Source organism: Narcine bancroftii, chromosome 5 (genome assembly GCF_036971445.1).
Source record: "Narcine bancroftii isolate sNarBan1 chromosome 5, sNarBan1.hap1, whole genome shotgun sequence".
Lineage (NCBI taxonomy): Eukaryota > Metazoa > Chordata > Chondrichthyes > Torpediniformes > Narcinidae > Narcine > Narcine bancroftii.
In genome coordinates this window covers 109,530,195-109,550,086 of record NC_091473.1, presented here as the reverse complement: position 1 = coordinate 109,550,086, position 19,892 = coordinate 109,530,195, and the positions used below count along the sequence as shown (strand labels likewise).

The window sequence follows — 19,892 nt, the reverse complement described above, 5'->3', positions numbered from 1 at the left end:
ATAATTATTTCCATCCACATGGAACAGATCAGTCCCAATCTTTTGCCATGGTTCCGCTGATAAGTCAGTTATGATCATGAGTTCCTTTGTCTGTTTTGCATGATGCTTCAAACAGGTCTCACAGCTTGAAACCATCCTGTCAATGTCAGTTTTTATCCCTGGCCAATAAACATCAGTTTTGGCCCTCCTCTTGCATTTTTCCATTTCAAGATGCCCCTCTTCAGCATCTTTTGTCGCAGTGATTGAGGAATGACAATTCTGTTCTGTCTGAGTAGAAGTTCATTGACAACACTCAACTCAGCTCTGATGTTGTAGCATGGCTGACATTCACCTCTCGGCCATGTTTTATTCAGATTCTTGATGACCTTTTGTAGAACTGTGTCCTTTTCTGTTTCAGCTGTGATCTGCTTGGATTTCATGTCAGATACGGGAAGAGATTCTGTGATCAGGTTCACATGGAGATTCACATCAGTCTCTTTGGAACTCTCATTGTGTGCTTCACTCTGCATCATTGCCCTGGATAACGCATCAGCTAACATAATACGTTTCCCTGGTATGTACACCCTCTAGACGAGTTTTATGTTTTCACATGTTGTCACTCAGCAGTGATTCATGTCTGGGTACTGCAAACCTGAGGTGCTCTTTAATTTTCACCTTCAGTTTTCGTGCATCTTTCATGTCAATGTGCTGTCCATTGTAGGCTTTGAGCTGTACTGAATTTGCACAGATGTATGGCTTTATCTTCCTTGCCCTGATGTCACACTCACAGATCAAATTGACCTTTACCCCTGTGTTCAGCTTGAATGAATATTTGCTCCATTTGTATGTAATGACACAGCTCCTTTATCCTGCATGTTCACGCTTGGCTGTTCATTGTCTATGGTTGAGAATCTTCCTGCACTACCATGCCATCAAAAAGTGTATCACAGGGGTCAGTTCTTTCTATAGTGTGTACAGAGGAGGAAAAACCCAACACCCAACCCCAACCAACCAATTTTCCCCTGCAACCGCTGCAACCGTGTCTGCCTGTCCCGCATCGGACTTGTCAGCCACAAACGAGCCTGCAGCTGACGTGGACTTTTTATCCCCTCCATAAATCTTCGTCCGCGAAGCAAAGCCAAAGGAAAAAAAACAGAGTGTACACTCTTTTTTCCATTTTGTTTCCCTTTGGAAGAAAATTGTTTTGGATACTGATTCTGCCCTTTGCACATATTACAGATTTTTCCATAGGTGGGGCATTGTTTTGGTGCATGCTGAGTACTATATCATTTACAGTGGAATGTCTATCCATCTTTTTGTTGTTTCCTATATATCTCTTTTTTTTGTTTATGTACATGGATGCAGACTGTGGCTACGGTTTTCACTGGCTTTTGCACTCTCACAGAACCTTTTCATGTGCTGCAGAGCTAAATCATTGGCGTGGCATATCTTCACAGCTCCAGCTAAGGTAAGCTGTCACATGTAGAAACCTCTTTCTCCACTTTCTTATCAATAATCCCAAACACAATTTGATCACGGATCATTGAATCTTGCAGCAATCCAAATTGCATATTCTTAATTTCAAGTCCATTAAAAAAGTATCAAAGCTCTCTCCATGCCGCTGCATATACAAGTGAAACACATACCTCTCAAACAATTCATTTTTCTTTGGTGAATAGTGTTCATTAAACACCTCGATAACCTTGTCGAACTTTCCCTGGTCTTATGTCTCAGCAAAAACAAATGTATTAAAAACCTCTCGTGCTTGAGGTCCTGCCATGGTAAGTAGCAGTGCAATCTTCTGTGCATCAGGTTTGCTATCAAGTCTAAAGGCTTACAGGTATGGCATGAATCTTTGTTTAAACAACCTCCACTTGTGGCCGACATTTCCATTCCAATTTACTGTTTCAGGAGTTTTCACACTTCCATTTCTCTGCTGGTATTAACTGACACATTCTGCATGCTCCTGGTGTTTCTTACACGCCTGGTGCCTTGTGACATTTATTTATTGTAATAAACAGGGTTCTTTTAAAATAACTATACCTTATTAACTATAGAACTCATGACCATACAGAGGCATCCATCTTGAATCCAATTGAGCTACAACAAACTAGTCTCTGACTCCCTCTAGTGGTCAGGAGTATTGCTAGTATGCTATCACTACACAATGCATCAATGTTTTACACAGTCCTGACCTGGGTGCCTAGCCATTAATGACCCGAGGTACTGTAATTTAAACAAGCCAACAGCAAGGTGTGCACTAGTGGATGTCTGGAGTCCAACCTTGATTGACAGGTGATGTGACTTCCAAATAAAATTTGAGACAGGGAGGACATGTAACCACCCACAATATTCCAGTCAGGCAGGGAGGCCACATGTTTCTTCACAATCCACATATAACTCCATGGTGCACCTGTAGAAGTGTTGAAGAGTCTTTGGTGACATACTAAATCTCCTCACCAAGTATTGCTACTTGTGAACCTTCTTGTAATTGCTCCTTGGAGGCCCCAGAACTGGATCCTCAGAGATGTTGATAGCCTGGAGTTTGAAGTTCTTGACCCTTTCTGCTGTTGACCCCTCAATGAGGACTGGTTTGTGTTCTTCTAATTTCCTCCTGAAGTCCACAGTCATCTCCTTGGTTTTGCTAATACTGAATGCAAGGTTGTTGATGTGTCACCACTCAACTAGCTGATCTATCTCCCTCCTGTTGACATCAGAAATTTTGCAGATGGCATTTGAATAGGAGCACAATTTAAAACACCAGGACACTAATGCCCAGAACTAAAAGTACACTCCCAACATTCAAGTAATTATTTGAGGTGGAATGGAGCCTGATACAAAGAAAACCTAATATCTTCTTTGTTGACCTAAATAAGTGTTTCTGCTGTGACTCACCTATGGGCCAGGTCTCCTCCAGGGTGGGGTTGACAGGAAATTAACTATTGCTTCCCTACTCATTGGAGGAAAGGCACAATGAGATCACCAATCATAAGGGCACATTTAAATATGAAAGCAGTTTCTGAGGGTGACCTCACCAACTCGGAGAGCAGGTTACAAATATAGCCTGTGGGAAAAGTGGGCGAGTCGCAAGCGGATTTGTTTCTTTTTCCCTGAACACTGCATTGTTCTATAATTAATCTCAAAAGATAATTTAGGTTTTTTTAAATCTCACTAATATTTGGGATAATTTCCTGATGCAATAAATAATTTAAATGTAATATGACTAAAACAAATTTGCATAAACCTCTTCCTCAGTCTAAAGATCACATGCAAACCCATTCAGTAATACTAGTTTTACCAGTTTCATCATCGCTGGTTCAGGTCACCAGAGAGATTGGAATTACTCATTATTCACACAACACACAGGAAGAAATCACTAAGTGATTAATAATTATCTTAGGATGCAATACAAGAAAGGATCCACAGATCACTTTATAAATCAATGCTTGAAGGGAACACAGGTTAAAGAGATGTGTAATCAGAAATAAACCCAGTCATTTCTTAATCCAAATTAGTGTTGCAGAAAATTGCCTAGTAACTATAAGGAAGAAGATCACAGTTTATTTGGAGAGAGTTGCTCTGCCAATTTTAGCTCCAACTTGCCAAGATATGTGATTGATTTAAGCTTTTTGTTTTGTGCTGCATCTCCTGCGTTTACATTGTGATTTGTTTAGATGTTCTGTGTGGTTTAAAGAGCTAAATTAATGAGTTTAAATCAGTGGTAAATTAATACTATTTCCTCATGAAATTATAGCATAACTAACCACTTAATGGAGCCACATAATTTTGCAGACGCTGACAGCCTAAGTCGTGACTGTTATGTGACCAAATCTCTCACATAATTTTTTATCTTATGGTAGCTTCAAGGACGGGACTGTAAGCAACTTATTTATGATTCTGGGAACAAGAGGTTTATAAAAAAAATGAATATTATTGTTGCATTGCATTTGCAAATCTGGACATACTGCAGCACCAGATTGAAATCTGATGCAGGTATGATGCAACATGCTGGAAATGAACAGATGTAAAAGTCAGATGAGAACACCAATATTTGATGTAAAATTAACATCAAACATTCGAACTTAGGTCCTTGTATTCTGGAATCATTGATGGTATGTTTAATATCAGGCTTCTAGTAACAGTAATAACAGTAGTTTATTTATAGAGCACATTTAACACAATGCACGTTGATCCAAAGCACTGAACGTACTATTAGGAATAAATTGATTACTATCTAAATGATGACAGGCAGCCAAAATACATCGGACTGGCCATCTTTTTACGTAGACTATTGTGAGAGATGGGAAAATTGATCTAAAATTATGAACATGGAAGAAACTAAAATTCATCAGTTAATGGCTGTAACCAGTACAAACAGGATAAGCTTGGGGGTTAGGATGCAGGAAAGCAGAGTCAGCACGATTAACATAAGAATCTTCTAGTCTTTGTGACAAGACCATAAGACTAAGAAAAGGAATGGTAAGGTACAATAGAATGTAGGAAGTTGAGGTAGTCTGGATCAGATAAAGGTCTCCTAGCCCTGGACAGAAGTACCAAGTCCTACATATCTAATTAGCTAACCATACACAGATTTATACATATGAAATTAGTCAACCCTAGATAGAATGAGTCAACTCCGCATACCAAGAGATTGTAGCCCCGAGAATCAGGAAGGTGTGAATAAGGACAATGACATGATGGGGCACCCACAGGATACCCCCTGGTCCTCCAAGTGTACTGAAACTGCACGTAGGCAGGAAGGATTACCTATGCCAAACCCATCCAGGGGGCAGAAGAATGTAAGGGGGAGGGCACTCTGATACTGAAATTGACTGTATAAAAGTTGGGTGAGCCCCAGTATGTGTGTGTATTCCCAGGGTAAGGGGAAGCACCCAACTTTGCATTGTTGTTGTAATAAATGTTCTTTGTTCTCAATTTTTGTCTCGAGCAATTTCTTTAAAGGTACTTTAATTTCTAACACTATCCAACTTAGAACATTAATTATTTAAACCTTAACCCATTCCTCCCAATTTCAAATGAACAACAGTGCTACAAACACCAGTGAACTAAGCACAGTCACATTTCAGTTTGGATGTTACAAAATGTCCAACTGCAGCCATCTTAGGGCTGGTTTAATGGCATCAGCAAGTCTTGGATATTAACGTATGCCAGCTTCAAAAGGGAAACTACCAACCAAGTCTCAGTTCGTCTCAAAGCCTCCCTACCGACCTTGGATGATCCAAACTCCTTGAGGCTTTGCGCCCCAGGTTGACATCAACCACAACCAAGTTCTGACAAAAGTACAAATAATGCATCTTATTGAAATCTTAGCAATGTTGCTATCCAATAATATTTTGAAATCAAATGAGAACTTGAGATTTAGTTTAAATGTTGTGCCACTGATTGATACCATATAAACCATATAACCACTTACAACACAGAACAGGCCAGTTCGGCCCTACTAGTCCATGCTGTAGCAAATCCCCACCCTCCTAGTCCTATTGACCAGCACCTGGTCCATACCCCTCCAGTCCTCTCCTATCCATGTAACTATCCAGTCTTTCCTTAAATGTAACCAATGATCCCGCCTCGACCACATCTGTCGGAAGCTCATTCCACATCCCTACCACCATTTGCATAAAAAAATTTCCCCTCATGTTCCCCTTATAATTTTTCCCCTTCAATCTTAAACCATGCCCTCTAGTTTGAATCTCCACCACTCTTAATTGAAAAAGCCTATCCACGTTTACTCTGTCTGTACCTTTTAAAATCTTAAACACCTCTATCAAGTCCCCTCTCAATCTTCTATGCTCCAGAGAAAAAAGCCCCAGTCTGCACAACCTTTCCCTGTAACTCAAACCTTGAAATCCTGTCAACATTCTCGTGAACCTTCTCTGGACTCTCTTTATTTTGTTTATATCTTTCCTATAATTTGGTGACCAAAATTGTACACAGTACTCCAAATTTGGATCATCATAACCTCCCTACTCTTGAATTCAATACTCCGATTTATGAAGGCCAACATTCCAAATGCCTTCTTCACCACATCATCTACCTGAGTATCAGCCTTGAGGGTACTATTTACCACAACTCCTAAATCCCTTTGTTGCTCTACACATCTCAATAGCCTACCATTTAATGCATATGACCTATTTAGATTTGCCTTTCCAAAATGTAACACCTCACACTTATCTGTATTAAATTCCATCAGCCATTTCTCAGCCCACACCTCCAGCCTTCCTAAATCACCTTTTAATCTACGGTAATCTTCCTCACTGTCCACAATATCATTCGCAAACTTGCTTATCCAATTCTCCACCCCTACTTCCAGATCGTTAATATATATAACAAACAATAGTGGACCGAGGACCGATCCCTGAGGAACTCCACTAGTCAATGGCCTCCAATTGGACAAACAATTTTCTACCACTACTCTCTGACACCTCCCATCCAACCATTGCTGAATCCATTTCACTACCTCCTCATTTATACCTAATGCCTCCACCTTTTTTCCTAACTTCCTATGGGGAACTTTGTCAAAAGCTTTACTAAAGTCTAAATAGACAACATCCACAGCTTTCCCTTCATCAACCTTTTTTGTAACCCCCTTGAAAAACTCAATCAGGTTTGTCAAGCATGATCTACCCCTGACAAAACCATGCTGATTACTCCCTATCAATCCCTGTAACTCCAAATATTTGTAAATACCATCCCTCAGAACACTTTCCATCAACAGACGTCAGACTCACGGGCCTATAATTCCCAGGTTTACATTTAGTCCCTTTCTTAAACAGCGGAAGCACATGCGCCACCTCCAATCCTTTGGCACTATCCCCGTGGCCAATGACATCCTAAATATCTCTGTTAATGACCCCACTATCTGTCCACTAGCCTCCCTGAGTGTACTTGGGAATATTTTGTTCAGTCCCGGAGATTTATCCACCTTAATCTCTTTCAACACAGCCATCACTACCTCCTCGGTTATCCTTATATGCTTCATTACCTCCCCACTATTTTTTTTTTTACCTCAACTGGTTCAATTTTTTTTTCCCTAGTGAATACCGAGGCAAAGAAATCATTCAAAATTTCCCCCATTTCCTCTGACTTCTCACTCAGCCTACCCTCACTATCTACAAGGGGTCCAATTTTATCCCTCACTAATCTTTTACTTTTAATGTACTTATAGAAACCCTTTGGATTTATTTTTACTTTGTCTGCCAAAGCCTCTTTGTGCCTTTTTTTGGCCTTTCTAATTTCTTTCTTAAGATTCCTTGGCTGCAAATCAACACCTCTGAAATTGAACCAAATTGTGTTTCCTTTAATATTAAAACAAAATTTTACAGGGCAGAAGAACTTCACCTGACCTGTCATACTACACCGGTTCACTGCAATATTATAATTGCTTGCATCAGCAGGTAGGTGGGTCTTCATGCAATTTGTAACTTTTATTTTTGGAAAATTTTATTAAAGAATTTTACAAAAAAACCCATATACAATATACTCATCTAAAACGACCCCCTACTAGCCCCCTCCTCCCCCCAAACCCACCCCGTACAACCCACCCCACTTCGGAGCATTTTTAAAAAAAACACAATTATACCAGGTTTTAACAGGTTGATTTTTGGTGTGGCATCTTTTTACATCTTTTGTTATAAATAAAAACTTTTACTTCACATCCAGACCCATACATTCCAAATACAAACTCCACATTTTAATAAAAAAAGAATAATTATTCTGGAAATTATACGTTATCTTTTCCAAATAAATATATGATTGAATTTTGTTATGCCATCTTTGTATACTCAATTCAACATTGTTTTTCCAAGTGACAGCTATATATTTTCTAGCTACGTATAAATGCAATTTGAGGTTTCACCAATCACAAACCTGTCGTAATGTATTCATATATCCCAATAAACATACCCATGGATCAATATATAGATCTATCTTGAATAAATAATTTTTTCCCAAAAGGGTCTGACTTTTGTACATTCCCATAATGAATGTAAAAAAGTACCTGTCTGTTCACCACACCGAAAACACAAATCTGATACACTGAATTCATATTTAAAAAATTTTTTTTCAGGGGTTAAATATAACTGATGCAAAAAATTATAATTAACCAAACTATATTGTACATTAATTAACTTTGTAACGCTGTCAACATACATATTAGACCACTCCTCCAAAGATATAGGAATAGATAGGTCCTTCTATTTATCTTTCATTTTAAATATATCAACCTTCGTCATCTTTTCCTGTAGTAACATATACATTTCCAAAACAAATCCCTTTTACCCCTTATCAACAATTAATTTCTCAAGTTTTGTTTGACCAGGTAATATTAACTCTCTACTGAAACTTTCTAACAATAAATCTCGTACTTGATAATAAGCAGATAAATTGTTTGGTAATATACCTAACTTATCTCTAAATCTAATAAAAGAAACAATTTGTACTATTAGATTTCATATTTATCGTCAGAGTACATACATGACATCACAAACAACCCTGAGATTCCTTTTTCCCTGCAGGCATGATAGAATTACCACTAATTGATAGTGCAAAAAATAAACTGTAAACAGGATAAACATGTAAATAAAACAAAGCTGTAAACAGATAACTGTGGTAAATCTCTGCCAACCTGCCAGTCTCCCCTCTGGCAAGCCTTGCTGTACTAACATTGGCTGTGCATTATCTCTACTGTTAAGGACACTCCCCTTGGGTATAACTATATGCATCTATTGTCTTTCATTATTGTGCCATGAGTTTCTAAGATCATGGCTGATCTAATTTATGACCTAACTCCACCTACCTGCCTTCTCCCCATATCCCCTAATTCCTCTATCATGTAAAAATTTATCTAACCGAATTTTAAATATGTTTAATGAGGCAGCCTAAACCACTTCCCTGGTTAGAGAATTCCAAACATTCACTACTCTCTGGGAAAAACTATTTTTCCTCATCTCTGTCCTAAATCTACTCCCCTGAATCTTGAGACTGTGTCCTCTCGTTTTAGTTTCCCCGGCCAGCTCAAAAAACCTTCCTACATCTATCCCTTCATAATTCTATATGTTTCTATAAGATCTCCTCTCATTCTTCTGAACTCGAGCGAATACAATCCTAGATGATTTAATCTTTCATCATAAGTCAACCCCTTCATCCCAGGGATCAACCTAGTAAACCTCCTCTGGACCGTCTCCAAAGCCAGTGTATCCTTCCTCAAATATGGAGACCAGAACTGGACACAGTACTCCAGGTGCGGTCTCACCAGTACCTTATACAGTTGCAACATTACCTCCCTACTCCTGAATTCAATTCCTCTAGCAATGAAGGCCAACATTCCATTTGCCTTCTTAATAACCTGTTGCACCTGCAACCTAACTTTTTGCGATTCATGCACAAGCACTCCCAAATCCCTCTGTACAACAGCGTGCTGTAGTTTTTCACCCTTTAAATAATAATCAGCTTTTTCATTTTTCTTGACAAAGAGGATAACCTCACACTTACTAACATTGTACTCCATCTGCCAGACCTTTGCCCACTCATCCAGCTTAACTATATCCCTCTGCAGACTCTCCACATCCTCATTACAATTTCCTCTTCCACTCAATTTGGTGTCATCCGCAAACTTGGCTACACCACATTTTGTCCCCTCCTCCAAGTCATCAATGTAAATGATGAACAGTTGTGGGCCTAACACCGACCCCTGTGGCACCCCACTTACCACTCTCTGCCAACCTGAAAAACTCCCATTTATCCCGACTCTCTGCCTCCTGTCAGACAACCAATTTTCAATCCAGGCCAATATACTTCCCCGGACTCCACTTTCCTGCAACTTACTGAGAAGTCTCTTGTGCGGCACCTTATCAAACGCTTTCTGGAAATCCAAATATACAACATCAACCTGTTCCCCTCTATCCACCACACCCATTATATCCTCAAAGAATCCTAACAAGTTTGTCAAACAAGATCTTCCCTTTCTAAAACCATGCTGCGTCTGCCTGATTGAACCCTTACGTTCCAAAAGTTTCACTATTTCATCTTTAATGACGGCTTCAAGCATTTTTCCAACTACATACGCCAAGCTAATTGGCCGATAATTTCCAGTCTTCTGCCTACATCCCTTCTTAAAAAGTGGCGTGACATTTGCTTTCTTCCAGTCTGCCGGGACCTGCCCAGAATCCAAGGAATTTTGGTATATGACCACCAATGCATCAACTATAACTTCTGCCATTTCCTTCAGAACCCTTAGATGCATATCATCAGGACCAGGTGATTTGTCTGGCTTTAGTTCCATTAGTTTCTCCATCACTACTTCCTTTGTAACAACTATTTTATCAAGGCCCTCCCCAACATTCGCATCCTTAACTCCGCACTTGGGCATGCTGGATGTGTCTTCCACCGTGAAGACTGACACAAAATATTTGTTCAATGCCTTGGCCATTTCCTCATTTTTTGCTACCAGTTTTGCTTTCTCATCCTCCAAGGGTCCTATGACCACATCCTCTTTGTCTACTTCATCAACTGGCACTTCAGTAACACACTGACTGTGCAATAGAGAGAACAAAAAAAAAATCAATGAAGTGCTCAAGCAAGAGTTCTTAAATGAATCTCTGATTGAGTTTATCATTGAGGAGTGATGGTGGTGGGAGAGGGGTTGGGTCACAGCTGTTCCTGAACCTGGTGGTGTGAGTCTTATGGCACCTATAACTCTTTCTGATGGCAGCAGCAAGAATAGAGCGTGTCCTGGGTGGTGTGGGTCTTTGATGATTGCTGCTGCTCTCATGCAGCAGCGTTCCCTGTAGATGTACTCAATAGTGGGGAGGGTTTCGCATCACCTGCCAATCAAGGTTGGACTCTGGTCTCCTATTAGTGCACACCTTGCCATTGGCTCATTTAAATTACTTAGGGTCATCATTGGCCAGATGCCCAGCTCAGAACTGTATAAAACATAGATGCATAGCTCATTTCTTTCTCACTGCCTCGTGGTCCAAGCCCCAGACATCATTCCATGCCAGGTCATTACTGTGGATGATTACTGGAAGAGTCATGGGTAAGGTGTGCACTGCACTTAAACTGAGCCATCGTACTATGATAGTAGTACAGAGAGCTGTAACCCCTTTAGTGCAGGGAACTGGGAGTGTGTTTGAAAGTCCCTATCTGTAGAATGTATACACATGCATGAGGGTGTAGATGGCCACCAGTATCAGAGTCCAACCTGGATCTGATGTGGATGTCTACATAGTTGTTTAGTAGTAGAGTAATTAAGTATTGTTTGACATCTTCCAGTTTTTCTCCAGTGCTTCCAATAAAGTTACTTTTGATTGTTAAACTTGTGTCTAGATTCGTCTATGTGAATCCACCAAACCAGATACTTTCCAAATACAACAGTAACCAAGGGCAGAACTGAAATACAAAAAAGCTCAGACTAGAGTGCAAATATATACACAAATCAATGCATCAAACATTAAGATTTATTACTGAATTATTTTTTATAATCTTTTTTTCTCCAACCCTTGAGGACTTCCTTCAGCTCCAGGTGTTGTGGATTCCAAGGTGGTTACTGAAATAGATCTGGAAATGCATTGACTCTATTAGACACCACAGACGCAATAGGAGGAGGCTAACTGGTTAGGCAGGTTATGAAGTGGGGTGTTACTTCAACTACTTATGAAGGGCATCAGCCTACTCCCACGATGCAGACTTAATGTTCCAAATACCATCCCCAAAACTTTTCCTCCATATTTGATGGTCCTGGATCAGATTCCCAAGAGTCTATGGGGATGTTGCATTTCTTCCAGAAGGCTTTGAGAACATCCTTTAATATTTTCTTCCATCTCCCTGGCCATCTCCATCTCTGACAGAAGTCTGAGTGGAGAGTCTGTTTTGGTCACGTGAATGTCATGCTCTGCCCAATGTGGACATCTGAGTACAACCCAGGCCTTGATATTGAGGATGTTGGTCTGCATTAGGTTAGATACTACTGCTGGTTTGCTTATCCTCCATGTAAATTTGGAGGGAGAATACATTGCTGTCATCTGTGCACAATACCCCAGTATTTGAAGCTTTGGTTGAGGAGGACATAGACCATGATTGTGATACAAGCATTCCTTGCCTTCATCCCAAAATGGGGACAAACTGATATTCCCAACTTCTAATGCCAAGATTGGAAGCAACATAATCCTCTGGCAAGACATGATTGGCAAGGACAGAATGAGGAAGGCCATCTCCAATAGGTTAATCTCTTGTCAAAGTGCTTGAGTTCAACATCATCGCAATAAACAAGGAGAAAAACATTGGAGGGAGCATAAATGTAGCCACTTGGAGGCTTTGAAATGTGTTTACTTCAATGTAAGAAGTATTAGGTTTAAGGGAGAACTTAGGGCATGGATCAGTACCTGAAATTACTATATTGCAGCCATTACAGAGACTTGGCTGACACTAAGACAAGATTTGCTGATACAAGGACTGGGGTTTAGATGTTTTAAAAGGGATGGAATGGAGGTAAAAGAGGAAGATGGGGAAGTAGCATTACCTCTCAGGTATAGCATGACAGCTGCAGAAAAGGAGTATGCTGTGGAGGGATTGTCTACTGAGTCAGTATGGGTAGAAGTCAGAAACAGGAAGGGAGTGATCTCTGTACTGGGAGTAGTCCATAAGTTCCCAAATAGCCCTGGGTGCACTGAGGAGCAAATAAGTAGTCATGTTTGGAATTGTGTAGAAATAACAGGATTGTTGTTAGGGAGGCTTCAATTTCCCAAATATCGACAGACACCTCCTTACTGCAAAAGGGATAGATGGGGAGAATTTGTCAGATGTGTTCAAGAAAGATTCCTGACACAGTTTGTGGACATGCTGACTAGAGTAAAGGCCATATTGCATCTAGTACTGGGTAATGAACCTGATAAGGTAACAGACATCTTGGTAGGGGAGCCTATCAGGAAAAGTAACATCTGCTCCCTGACCTTTAGCATAGCTATGGACAAAGAGAGTAGGACAAATGGTAAAGTGTTTAATTAGGGAAGGGCTAATTACAATGGGATTAAGCAAGAACTGGGAAGAGTAAATTGGGAGCAGGTGTTCTTAGGGGTAAAGCACCAAAGTAATATAGAGGATGTTGAGAAACATTTTGTGGGGGTTTCTGGATAGATTTGATCTACTGAGACATGACCAGGATGGTAGGATAAGGAATGGTGGTATTCAAAAGAGGCGAGAAAGCTAGAGAGGAGGAAGCATTCAGAAGGTTTAGGATGCAAAAGACAGGAAGGAGTCATAAATTATATGGTGGCTCAAGAGCAACCCTGTCATGTCCCTAGAATCTTTAATTTTAAAAAAATTTAAACATATGGCATGGTAACAGGCCATTTCAGCCCACAAGTCTGTGCCACCTAATTTATACCCCATTAACCTACACCCCTGATAATTTTGAATGGTGGGAAGAAACCAGAGCCCCTGGAGAAAACCCACACAGACATGGGGAGAACAGACAAACTCCTTACAAACAGTATGAGATTCGAACCACAGTCCGGTCCCAATCACTGATGCTGTAAAGGTGTTGTGCTAACTTCTATGCAAGCTGTGTCGCCATCTTTGAAACTCAATGGAATACAGAGCCATATCCTCTAGTCTCTCTGTGGCAAATCTTCTTTGGTAAAAGAAAAACTATACACAATATTCCAGATATGATCTCACCAACCCTCGACAAATATAAAACCTCCTTATTCTTAAAACTCCCAACCCCTTTGCACAAAAGTCTTCTTCATTGCTTGACCTACTTGCTCACTTTGTGATATATGGACCTAAAACACCTCAATCCCTCTGAATTTCACTCATCTAGTCTCTCAACATTTAGGTAACAATGAGCCTTTTGATTCCTTTGACAAAGTGCATGATCATTACGTTCCCCAGATTGCACATAATGTTTTATGGCAAGTGCTCGCAATCCATTGGCTCCCTAAGAAGGAGCCAGAGGAAAAATATTTGTGACAGTAAAGATTTGTTTCTCTGCTTGGAGACCTGTGACCATTGGTATGGTGCTGGGGTTGAGGTTGACTTCTTTGTTATTTGTTATCTATATTAATGACTTGGATGGTAATACCATTTATGTGATTCATAAATTTGCAGATGGCACCAAAATTGGTTGTAGAATGGAAGAACATCCAAATTACAGATTTATTATTGTTATTTGTTTTGAGGTGACTTTTTTTTTGCATGTTAAAGGCTAATGGAGTCATCATGCTCCAGTGACATCTTGAACAATAAAGTCAGCATTTTTCACAACTGGTTAACTTTCGTAAATGTTGGATTCACGGTGTTAATTTTCTGCAGCCATTGGTGGCCAATTTGATTGTTAGAAACCACAATCAATTAAAAAAAAGGAAAATAAAAACACATTTTTGTGTTTTTACAAAGAATCAAGCACATTCTGAAAACATGTACAATTCTGTTTAATTCCATCTACCTTTATGCTTATTTACAATATACAAAAATTCTTTATTACAATGTGATCAAAAACCATTGGAAGGTTATAGTCACATTACCATCTAAACAATTTTCTTTTGTTTATTCCATGCAATAGCAAACAATATTTTATTAAGCAGATTAAGATATTGGAAGAGGGTCTCCGAAATGGTAAAAGCAGTTGATACTCAGTACAAGTGGCTTTACAGTGCAGTATTCATAAGTATTCAATTGGATGCATGAAAATGTAATGCATTCATTGTAGTCAACCAGTTTTGTCCTGGTTACGAAATTAAATGCCACTGTATCTGGATGACCAGATGAAAGAAACAAGGCCACAATGGCAATATGGGCACAAGCATGCTTGAAGTTTTGAAATGTTCCACCTTATTGTTAAGATAACGAAGCACACTGAGGAAAGAAGGTTACATTTATGAAAAGTAGCAACCTTTATAGTATTGAATACTTAATTGCTGTGAATGTGGCCAAAACCTCATCAATTCAGGAACCAACCACATTCAAACAATCCACCTAAACCCATTCTCTCCACATTATCAGACAAACTCAAAGGATTGTGATACTGAAATTATTTTTTTTTTTTTTTTTTTTTTTTTTTTTTAAATTTTTTATTTTTCACACCATAAATCACAATAGCCATGATATACACTTTTTCTTTTCCACACATTTACAGTGACTTTTTCTCCCTCCCCCCTCCCTCCTCCCAAGCCACCCCCCCATCCCCCCCCCCCTCTCATCCATTTTAGTTATACAATCTAGGTTGCATTAATTCAGTTAGACAATGTTGTCATTCAACAAAAATACACCAGAAATTCTACTGAGTCCATTCTTTTCTTCTCTTCTCCTTCCATCAACTTAGGTAATGTTTGTTCCCGGTAGGTTTTCGCTATTGTATTTAATGTAAGGCTCCCATACTTGTTCGAATATTTCAATATTATTTCTTAAACTATATGTTATTTTTTCTAATGGAATACATTTATTCATTTCTATATACCATTGTTGTATTTTCAAATTATCTTCCAATTTCCAGGTTGACATAATACATTTTTTTGCTACAGCTAGGGCTATCTTAACAAATCTTTTTTGTGCATCCTCCAAGTCAATTCCAAATTCTTTATTTTTTATGTTACTTAGGAGAATTTACCCTTCTCCAGTATTACACCATCTCCTCAATATATGGAAGAAGATTCATGTAGAAAGAAATAAAATAAATTACCAAATACCAAAACTAATATTGACGCAAAATAAGCTACTCCCTTTTACAATAGACAACCTTGCCTTTAGAAAATGGGAAAAAAAAGGGATTAAAAGAATAGAAAATTGTTTTTCAGGAAGTAGATTCTTATCCTTTGAACAAATGAGAGATAAGTACAATATAACGGGAGATACAGCGCTGGCATATTACCAACTGAGATCCTACTTGAAAGATAAATTAGGAAGCAACTTGAGTTTACCAGAGGGAAGTAACCTTGAATATGTGATTACAGATACAATGTTAATCAAAAGATTTATAAAAAATATGTATATTAAACTGCAAGAAAAGGAAAATGAGGAAACAAATGGTAAAACTAAACAAAAATGGGAACAAGATTTAAATATAAAGATAAAAAAGGAAACATGGGAGAAGTTATGCTCTGGAACGATGAGAAATACAATAAATACGAGGCTGCGTATGATACAATATAATTGGTTACACAGACTATACATTACACCGCAAAAGTTAAATAAATGGGACCCAACAGTATCTGATAGATGTTTTCGATGTAAAAAAGAAAGGGGAACAACAATTCATGCAATCTGGACATGTGAGAGAGTAGAAAAATTTTGGGATGATCTCAATCAGATATTAAATAAAATAACAGAAAACAATATACCAAAGAATCCAGAGATACTGAAATTATTAAAACAAAAAAAACCTTTTAAATTAAATAAATAGGTAGCAGAATCTTTCTCTCATGCCACCTTCCCAAACAGATGAAGCACAAGAGCTCCAATTGCCTTATTTCAAACCACTCTACTTTAGGACTATTTCTAATTCTACATTTGAAAACTTGAATTCACCTTCCACACAGAACAAACCACAAATGCAGAAGGGGAAAAGTGCCTAAAAGATATGTTGATCAAAAGTTTGGCAGGCCAGTTTCCTGTTTTTTGACAATAATTTCCCCTTATTCTCATGCATAGTCAGTAATCAAATCTCGTAGCTATCTTTCTGATACCAGAGCTAGATCATCTGGAGACTACAGAAAGAATCAAGTTTTTGTAACTAAACTTTTTGTAGTTCACCTGACATTAACTTTTGAAAATGCTATATAGTGTCTAATCCTTACAATAAAGTCATGATCTTTGGAACAATCATATTAATTCAATCACAAATTAACAACTATTGAAAAATTAATTCAATTTGCTTCAAAGAAGTTAAGAGGAGCACTGCATCATAAACAAAACTTTTGATTTTAAACAAAAATAATTTCTATTTGTATAGAATTATCCATCTTTTGCACAAAATGATCAGGCATAACAGTATCTCTGCCATTAAGCTTCAAAACGGGTTGAAGAATTGGTATTGTACAGGTTTGCAGTCTACTCATCATTCAGAATAAAAATCATTTTTGAAAGTGATGGTGGGGGTGGAATGGGGGATGGTGGAGGAACACGTGGGGGAAGATAGCTTCACCACAGCAGCTAAATCTCCAAAAGTATTAAGAAATGCTTCACTTTAACTCAACTTCCACAGGTAAGAGCATCAGGCATCACATGATTAAATATTATTTCTACTTTATCAGGGGCACCATGTATTTGGCACCTTTTAGAACTAGTATTTCTGTAAACTTACAATTATTGAGAAATCACTAATGTCCTATTATCTTGAGTAATGTTTGTTACCTTGAAGGTAGGCTTATAAATTTATTTTGAGGCAAAATCATTAAGCAACTATCCAAATAGATCTCTCTACTGCAACAGGACTGGGACTCTATCATTATAGAAAGTTATAATGTAAGCACTTAAATCTAAATAAAAAGGTTAATCTCATCCTTAGCCTAAATCCACATACAAAATTTTACAAGGCAACATTTCACAATAGATCAAATTTACCAGTTCTAGCAGATATTCTTAAGTGCCAAATGAGAAGTGGAACAGGGAAAAATAAATGTACCTGCATTTAGTGTCACCAGCCAGGTGAGAGATAATCATGTAAATTTCCTTGATGATAATGACTGAAACCTGTCCTGCAATAAGGTACAGATCAAGGCTGCACACATAATGCTAGACCACGAAGATATCACTTTCTGAACATTTATGGGTATATTTTATGGATTTTGGGCTGCTGATCACGAAAATAACCTTAAATGTTTCCCATTACGTACCTTTTTTTTAAGATACAACCTATTTTTATGGTTTCCTGTCATATTTAAGTCTACCTCAATCATATAAAACCAAGAAGTGCAGCATGTCATTGAAAATTAATTTTCTGCATTCACACTTAGACCTCTTCCCTGCTGATCTTGGTGCAGTCAGTGATGAACATGGTGAAAGGTTTCATCAAGACATTGCACCATGGAAAAACGGTATCAGGGCAACTGGTGGCCGTCTATTATTAAACACTGACACAAGAGGCATCAGATGCTGAGTACAAACAAAAATCAGCAGGAAGACATTTTTAGGTCAGTTGAACTAATTTAATGTGTCAGCAATTAAAGATGCCAAATTCAATAAAAGTTAATTTAATGTTTCTCTAACTTCCTACATGATACCGAAAATCAGGAATTATCATTATGTTCAGTTTGAAGTGGTCTATCATAATCCCCTAGTTAATTTAATGTTTCTCTAACTTCCTACATGATACCGAAAATCAGGAATTATCATTATGTTCAGTTTGAAGTGGTCTATCATAATCCCCTATTTTTTTGAGGAAGCAAACCGTTTGAAAAATATTGTTGACCAATGTAACTTGTATCAATTATTAATTAGAAAATGATCAATTTGCCTTGTAGAAGGATCTGCTACAATAAGTTTTGAAAACAAATTGTGATAAAGGTTTTTGAATGTTTAGTAACTCAAATAGGTTCTATAAATAGCTCATTGAGTTAAGTGGATGGTGTTCAAGATCTAACCCCTGCCCTGTTCTGCCCCTGTCATCCCATCAACTGTCAGTAGTTTTAAAGCTGGTTTAAAAACATTTTATTAAAACTAAGATTATTCAGTTTTTCATCTTATAAATTTGAGTCAGACACTTCATTCCTTCTGAAGCAATCAAAGCCTAAACTAGCTAACTTCATTTAGTGTATAATAGCTGTCGGCTTTGGGCTGGAGTACAAAGTTGAAAAAATAAACATTCTAAAAGGGGAAAATACCAGCATTGATATTTAAACTAGATGGTTTAAATATTCAGGGAACTCTGGAGATATTTGTGTCACCCCAGAGGAGCCATATAGTTTCAAAAGGTTTTACTGGTTCCTTCATTGATTATATACAAATATAAACAGTAACCATTTATCATGGAAAACACAATCTATCCCAATTGAATAGATGCAAATAAACAAGCAACAAGCTCTTAAACAAATCAAGAAATAATGATTAATCCAAGTTGGGATTAATTAAACAAACAAACCTGGGAATTCCAGCCTATAATAACTACATTGAATTACTGCATTCCTGCTCTTCAATGTTAGCACTTAAAAAAAATAACACCAGCCCAGCAGGGCACAAGAAAATCCTCTGCCTCTCTCTCTTACTCCTAATAAATGATCCAGTCAATATTTTAAAAAGTAATATCAAACATATTTAGTAATTTATATAGTTCTATAATTTGAAGACACGATAGAGCTTTGTGATAAAAATTCTGGTCAACTTGTTATGCAGTACAAAAAAAACGAGATAATTACAGTAGAAACACTCGTGGTGCAAGAAAATACACAAGCTTGCAGAAGTCTGCTTAGCTAAATTCATCAATTATATTTAGTTTCAAGGAATCAGAACCCCATTCATGTCTTCGATCCATTAGTTAAACTATCTAACCACAGTGGCATTGTTAATATTTCAGAAAATTCAGTTTCAGCATTCAGATAATAAATATATCAATTCATAATTTATAAAACTAAATCTATGGTAGTTTTACAATTAATCAAGTATTGGTAACTTTGTTTTCTTTCATTAAAGCAGGCCAGTAAACATGTAAACACCATAACAGTACATTAAATATTGTGGTACAAAGTAGTCAAGACAGTCATTAGTAAATTCCTTGATTGCCACTCTTAGTTCAATTCCACGTCTTCCTTTGGAGGTGGCTCAAGATATATTGGGATAACTGATGCAGGCTTCTTTACCCTGGTTTAAAGAAAAAGTTGAAAAATTGTCTTCAAAATTTCAGTGGAACATTTGGTGAATTGTTTATTCTACAAGGGGCAAATAAGACTTCATCTCGATCACAT

The 19,892-nt window shown here is 37.9% G+C and overlaps 1 protein-coding gene across 7 annotated transcripts in view; it reads right to left on the bottom strand.

The window, feature by feature from the left end:
* Positions 1-16,908: 16,908 nt before the first annotated feature.
* pomgnt1 (protein O-linked mannose N-acetylglucosaminyltransferase 1 (beta 1,2-)) overlaps positions 16,909-19,892 on the bottom strand; it is an 86,295-nt gene continuing 83,311 nt past the window's right edge. For all 7 annotated transcript variants that reach the window (XM_069938731.1, XM_069938736.1, XM_069938734.1 and 4 more), the window contains one exon: positions 16,909-19,788. In XM_069938731.1, the coding sequence (XP_069794832.1) occupies positions 19,716-19,788 (73 nt within the window). In that variant the 3' untranslated portion in view covers positions 16,909-19,715. The remainder of the gene's footprint in view (positions 19,789-19,892) is intronic.